This window comes from Sinocyclocheilus anshuiensis, unplaced genomic scaffold (assembly GCF_001515605.1).
Source record: "Sinocyclocheilus anshuiensis isolate Anshui unplaced genomic scaffold, SAMN03320099.WGS_v1.1 scaffold479, whole genome shotgun sequence".
In the NCBI taxonomy this organism is placed as follows: Eukaryota; Metazoa; Chordata; class Actinopteri; order Cypriniformes; family Cyprinidae; genus Sinocyclocheilus; species Sinocyclocheilus anshuiensis.
The window spans coordinates 809,920-817,511 of record NW_015551042.1 but is presented as its reverse complement, the minus strand read 5'-3'; the positions used below and the strand labels follow the sequence as shown (position 1 = coordinate 817,511).

The following is a 7,592-nucleotide window of genomic DNA, read 5'->3' as shown; positions in this document are numbered from 1 at the left end:
AACATGCGGCTCTTTTGTGCGAGACGCGAGTGCAACGGTGATAGATGTCCCTCTAGAAAATGCGATTAAATATGCGTTGTGTGTGAACGGCTTGGTTTCAGTTTTGACGTAATCAAGGTCTTCTCCACACTGATGTTCCCTTTTCCTGCAACATTTGTGATTAACAACGCAGCAGCGCCGCATCTAGTGGCTTCAACTGGACAGGCTAACAAAAGCATTAAAATGCAATGAAACTTACATCGTCATCGCATCTCGTGCGCCACTGATAAGACTGCCTCCTTAACGCACACCTAAAATTCGAATGCAACGTTTTTGCATTCGAATGTGGATTTTTATTTTAAATTCTACGAATATTCAAAATTTTAATTTTTTTTTGACAGCCCTAATACCAAGTCAGCGACTCTGACTAAAAAACTTGACACTGTTATTGAACTGAATTGAATCAACACTGAACTGATTTGAGCTGAATAATGACACTGCTTTATAGTTGGAAAGCCATTTCAAAGTTATTGAATTTCGCAACATTAGCACTGTTATTTTCCTGTTTATTACTATGAAGCTGCTTTGAAACAACCTGTGTTGTATGAAGCACAAAATAAATTATATAAATGCAATTTACATAAATAATAAAGAAGCATCTAAATAAATTGATTAAATGCAATTTACATAAATAATAAATATTAATAAATAGCTTGACCAACTTATTTTGCCTCCTTCGTTCTTGTATTTTTTTTTCTCCCTAAAAAATTACATGCATGTGCCAAATTTCCAATATTTTTTGCCTATTTCTGTAGTAATCTGATGGACAATAAAGAGTCCTTGAGCTTTAGAATGGCACAATATAAATTATTATTATTGCTCCCAAACCCATTAAAAAAATTGTTGTAAAAATCTATGAGTCCTGAGCCTGAAAAAATTAATTAATTAATTAATTAATTATTAAACAAAAAACTAAAATACAACATAATAAATAAAAAAGAAAAAAAATTTGTGAAATAGAATAAAAAGAAAACAATTATAACATAATTAATATAAAATAAAAAAAATAAATAATAAAAATAAACACTGGCAAAATATTTACAATATTTTCTTACAAATTTAATAAGTATAATATTTCTATTTTGCTTACAACATATACATTTTGAATGTCTGTCAATGGAGAAAGATGCATTTCTCAGTCTTCTCAGATTTCTCAAGACTTCTAGTTTTAGTCTAGTTTTAGTCTCTGACCTTAAAGGTCAAGGTCACTGTCAGCAGATATGACCAAATAAACGTTCAGTGAACATGAGCATAATCAATCAGTTGAATAATATAATTAAGAAATGCACAATGATATGGACGTCAGTATGATATAAAACACTATTAAAAATGAGTTAGACAGTGTTCATTGTAGTCGAAATGAAAGCTTGACTGATGAACTGGAAAGGAGGTTTTAATTGAACATTTGCTTAAATATTCCTGCCAGAGAAAGCTGACGTCTTTAACCGTCCCTAATTGCGAAATCATCGTTCTTAATACAGATATTAATAATACCGACGACTCTTTCAGTGTCGTAAAATATGGCAGCTAAAAGTGGGGCTTCAGTTCTGACTTTCTGTTTGGAATTATGTTCAACAAGATTGTCATGATGTATATTAATTATGATGTTCGCCAGAGAGACAGAAGCTGCCAAGATCTATCTGGCAGGAGCTGAATAAAGACTCCAGCGCGAGACGGACGGATCCGTGCAGTGAGACAGAACAATTAGTCAGAGAGGGCAAACGTATTTCACAGATGTTGGCTTTGGACCGCGAGCAAGGATGATGGGACTCGTGAGAAGAGCGATATGCTGGATGATTTTCGCTCCACGTTATGAGCGAAAACGAATGAGGTTTGCCTGTATTTTCATCTCACCTTGTCGACAGGTGTCCTTCAGCGAAACCCTCGAATCGCATTTTCTTCCCAACGAATATTGATTCATATTGATTTATGCCCTGCCTGGATTTCATATGCGTTCGTCCTTGAAAGTGAATCTCAAAATTTACAGCCTCGACCCAGTGAGAGAAAACATTGCATTTTCTTATAGTCTCCATGCGGTTGAGAATTATGTACAAATGGCTTTGTCACTGACATACAGTGAGGGAAATAAACTTTTATTACACCCGAAATGAAACAACCTGTGGCCCTAAACGCAGCAAACTCCATCAGAAATGTGAGAAGTTGAAAAAAACAAAACAGACCTGGATGAACAGGTATTTATGGTTTCTGACTGATATTTCACCTAATAATGTAACTCTATAGTATGACGTCATGCTTATACCTCATTTTGCTTGCTTAAACAAGCCAATCTCTTATAACAAACTTTAAAATCGCCCAAAGCCATTTTAAAGGCAGAAATAAAAAAACTAAATAAAAACACGTTTTTATTTTGCTGTAGCGAGTTCCATGCTTTTGTTTAAAATGTTAATAAAAAAAAAATAAAAAAAAAAATAATATATATATATATATATATATAATAAAAAACATACTATAAATGAGACTATATATACATAATTTGAAACCTATAAATAGTTTTAGTACCGTTTTAATAATCATAAGTTGTTTTTTAATTGTAATTAATGTTAAAGGTTTACTGTTTTTACCTGATTTTTTTTTTTACAGTGTGATTTTTGGAGAATTACATTGAACCCACCCCATAACATTCACACCCAGAATACGAACAACCATGAGTTAACCATGAGAATGTTATAAAAACATATTAAAATATACTTGCATCCATCCATCCTTTCTCCTTCACTTATCTGCAATGGTTGCTATTGCATGCAGATAAAATATACTAAATAAATAAATCTAAAATAAATAAAATATAAATCTATATTTATTTATTTCATAGTTTTAATACAGTTTATATGTTCTTTATTTTATTTAATTATTTAGGGTTTTAAGGTTTACTGTGTTTACCTGATTTTTTTTTCTACAGTGTGATTTTTGGAGAAGCACACCATAATGATAGTAGTACAGTGTAATACAAGGATTAATCATAAATATGCCCTCAAACTGACCTGCAAACATCATAACCGCAATAGAAATTGTATACGCACTTTCCACAACACATCAGAGTGTCGAAACTTTGCATGCTTGCTCATGATCCTAAACAAGAAAAAGTCTCATAATATCAAGATTAAAAAAGTCATAGGTTAACCAGTATTCCGGACAGCTCAAATACCCAGGTCAAACTAACCTTTTAGAAAGAGCCTTTTGACAAGCGTTCCTTTTCTAGTGAAAACTCTTAAAATGCCAAATGGCTATATTCTCTCTATTTAAAGATGCGACCATAACTTCATGACTGACATGTTTGATTTTAAAGGGGTCATCGGATGCAAAATTCACTTTTACATGTTGTTTGAACTGAAATGTGTCTTGGCAGTGTTTGTACACAACCACCCTATAATGATAAAAATCCACAAATGATAACCCCTTTCTCAAATCAAGCCGTTCTCAGCCTCTTGGCTGTATGACGTCACACAGACCCAGGCTCCTCCCACTATTGTTGATTGACACTGGTGTTTTACCTTAGCTCCGCCCTGAGTGAGCTGTCATCAGTGCACCATTGTTTCGACGCTGGAGCAGATGTAGACCAGAATATCTCCTAAGCGATTGAAGTGTTCTGTTGTTGGATGTAATAATGAACATAGCAGTCGTCATTTACTCCCGACATCTGAGCCGCTGAAGACGCAGTGGATTACGTTTGTTTTTGAAGGGAATGCGTCCTCTGCCTAAATGCGTTTATGTTTGCGCGAATCATTCGTGATCCAGCTTCAACTCCAGAAGAAGTGAGTATAAGGTTCTTTTATGAATCTTTGCAAATCGCCTTTCCTAATAACGTGCTAGTTAGCCAGTTCCGCGGCTAAAGTAAACAGTCTCATGAGAACGGCATGGAAGAGAGGGGCGGGGTCAGCAGAGCTCATTAGCATTTAAAGGAACATGCACCGAAATGGGTCGCTGTGAACAGAGCTGTTTTTGACAGGGTAAAAAGGGCGTTGTTTTACGCAAATTTTAACCAAAGTATGTTATAGACTCTTCATTAAGACCCTAAAGAATCATATCAGCTTGTAAAAAATGGGCATCCGATGATCCCTTTAAATTAGCCTACGTCTTCAGTCGGACTCCTCCTGTGAAACTGATCTGATCATACTCACAGATGTAGTAATACTCTCGGCCCGGCCGGAACTCGAAGCCCAGCGAGAAGGGTGTGAAGAGCTGGAACTTCTCAGAGAACTTGAGCGGGCCGTTGGGCGAGTGCGGCCGGTTGCACTCCCAGCGCTTGAAGCCTTTGGCCGTGTGGTCACACGTGCTGTAGCCGTCGTAGTTGACCATGTAGAGCACATAGCGCTCCGCTCTCTCCTCAGGGACCGATTCCTCGTAGTGTGGACAGTAGACATCCAGGTAGTCGTTTATACAGACGTCGATGTGATAGTCTCCACGGTGAAACCTGCAGGACACAGAGAGCCAGATGCATCAGAAAACAATCCTACGCTTCTCCCACCGAGTGCTTCATGCATCCGAAAGACTGTTTGATTTCAGAGAGAAATGTGTGATAGATTACACATGCAAATATTTGCTTCATTTTTCACAGCGACGGGAACACGAGACTGAAACCACATCTTTGCTTTGAAATTAATGCTCTTCTAAGCTAAAACGATCTTCCAGTAAATATGAGATGATGCTCTTTAATCACTCGCAGTGATATTTTAGTATTATTGATATACTATTTCAGTTTTTGTTAATATTCTAAATTATATTTTTATTTTTGCTTTTACTTTAATTTTAGTTGGTTTTAGTAAATTAGTTTTTTATTAATGTATTGTAATGTAATTGTTATTAATACATCTACATAGTTTTTATTCAATTTAATTTATTAGTTGTAGTTGTAGTAACACTTTAGAATAAGGTTCCATTTGTCGCCATTACTTAATAATATTAGTTAATATGAACTAACAATGAAAAATACTTCTAAAGCATTTATTAACCTTAGTGAATAATTAATGTGAATTTCAACATTTCCTTATAGATTATTAAAATCAATATCAACGAACAGTTTTATTTTTATTAACTAACGTTAAATATTTTAACTAATATATTGCTCATTGTTAGTTAATGTTAGTTACTAACATTGATTAATGGTAAAGTATTACTGTTTTAGTTAATTTAGTTAGCGACTGTAGTACTTTGAGTTAATCTAAATGAAAAAGAGAAATTTTGCTTCTGAAATAAAATCGGTTTTTACGATTTTTCAAAATGTAATATATTTAATTTTAGTTGATTTTTATAAGATTTTTTTTTTTATTAGTTTACTTTTGTGAGATCCCTTAATTAAAATTTTTTTTTTTTTTTTATGTTAGTTACATTAACTAATGGAAACTTATTGTAAAGTGTTACCGTTTTATTTTATTTAGTCTTAGTGATTGTAGTACTTCCAGTTAAACTAAATGAAAATGAGAAATGCTGCCATGGTAACTAGCTGAAATAACATTTTTCAAAATATTTTTATATTTTAGTTTAGTTTAATACGATTTTGAAAAGAAATACTTATTTGATTTTATTTCAGTTGAAATGTATTTTGTTTCAAATTACTTTTTTTATTGTTTTAGTTTTAGTTTCAGTTAACGCTAATAACCTTAGGTTGAGATACGATGCATTTTACTGAGATGAGCGCTGGTTTGCTTCCAAACACTCCTCTGACTTGTTTGCCAAGCATCTTGAAACAACTCCAACGTGCAACACAAGAAATGATCTCATTAATCACAAAAGAGACTAACATGTCCAAATGCGTGCCTGATGTGTTTACGGATGACATGCGAATCTGCTATCATCTCACTGATGAAATGCATAACGTGCCCTTATTTGGTTCTCAAAACATCGCAAAGTATGTGAAAATGAGCAGCGGTAAGCGTTAAAGAGAATGACCTCTGACTGACTCTAAACGAATGTTCGTCAAAGTGACAGTATTTCTGTCTTTGGGCCGCTGACCCTCGTGTGCACGCATCACCTGTAAATACTCTCCACCTCGTTCTCTAAACTTTCAACGAATGACTAAACAACCGCCAAACAGCCATTTCTCAGGCAGGTCAAAGTTTTAATTGAGAATCAGTTAGAGAAATTGCCTGACAGAGGCTTGTGGAAACTTTTAATTGAAATTCTCCATCCTTGAATTCCAAAAAAACTATTCTATCGCTGCTTTAAATCAGAAATCAAAGTGTGTGGCGAATGGTGATGCTGTTGACAGTCTAGAGCTAAAATAAATCACAGGGTCAAATGGGCAGAGACCGATCCGATCAGGCCAAATATATTCAAGAGCACACAGAAAACCTCTCCTCATTCAATCTGCAGCCGCACACACAGTCAACTCAATTAACAAAGTTAATAATCCTCTTCTCAATGACGGCACGCTTCATTAGCACCCGCAGCAGGCGCCGCTGGTGTTCTGGAGCTGTCAACAGCGAGGACAGACAATTAACACACGCCTCAGTTCATCAACACCGGACCGTATTCACATCTGGAATAAATACATTCTATATGCAAGAAACTGAAAAGTGATTAATGCATATCCAGCTAATGGTTAAGCTTCTGACAAGGTTCTTTTAATGTTATAAACAAACGTCTTTCAATAACATTTATAGAACGTTCATTAAACGTTATCTGGTAACATTATCGAAACGTTACTTTATATCGTTCATGGAACGTTTGACTTTTAAAAGTTGCATCTACTAATATTATTTAATGGACCGGAGTTGATACAGTATGAACTAACAATCTAATAAATACAAATAAACATTGTGACACATAATTTGCTCATTGTTAGTTACTAAAATGTAACCATGTTACATAGTAAAATGTTACCATTTGTTACAAATGGCAAATGGTATGTTACCAAATGTTACAATTGTAAAATCATACCATGTTTGTGTATTTAGTTTTAGCGACTATAGTATTTCAAGCTAAACTAAACAAAAATGAGAAATGTTGCTTGTTAACTAGCTGAAAAAATATTTCATTTTAAATTTTTTTCATTTATAATTTTTTTTTTTTATAAGATTTAAAATATATATCCTTTATTTATATATTGACCATGGAAAATTTTTGTGAATCATTTCAGTTATTTTTTATAAACTACTTACTATTTATTTCAGATGGTTAACATTTTTATTAACTTATGAACTATATGAACTATATATAACTATATGAACATTAGCAAAATGTTTATATAGCAAAACTTTATTTAAGCGCATATTAAATCTTCAATACAAACATGAGCTATAAAGTCTCTAAATAGTCTACTTTTCTAGATGATTTTATCACATCAGTCCAAATAATAACAAAAGTAATAAAAATTATAATAATAATATACTTATTTATTTAAAAATTATTCTGTATAATTTATATAGTAATAATAAAAAGAAAAACAATATATTTTGCAAGATATAAATATTTTATAATACACACACACATTATATAAATATTACTGTAATATTAGCAAAATATTTCCTTAATGGTTTATCTAACATTCACATAATAATAATAAAAAAAAAAACTTCAAATGTAAAAAAAAAAAA

The 7,592-nt window shown here is 33.2% G+C and overlaps 1 protein-coding gene across 1 annotated transcript in view; it reads right to left on the bottom strand.

The window, feature by feature from the left end:
- Nucleotides 1-7,592, bottom strand: part of LOC107661535 (ephrin-A5b-like) — a 146,492-nt gene that overhangs the window by 18,486 nt on the left and 120,414 nt on the right. Inside the window, exon 2 of the mRNA XM_016451164.1 lies at nucleotides 4,179-4,471. Within this exon, the coding sequence (XP_016306650.1) occupies nucleotides 4,179-4,471 (293 nt within the window). The remainder of the gene's footprint in view (nucleotides 1-4,178; nucleotides 4,472-7,592) is intronic.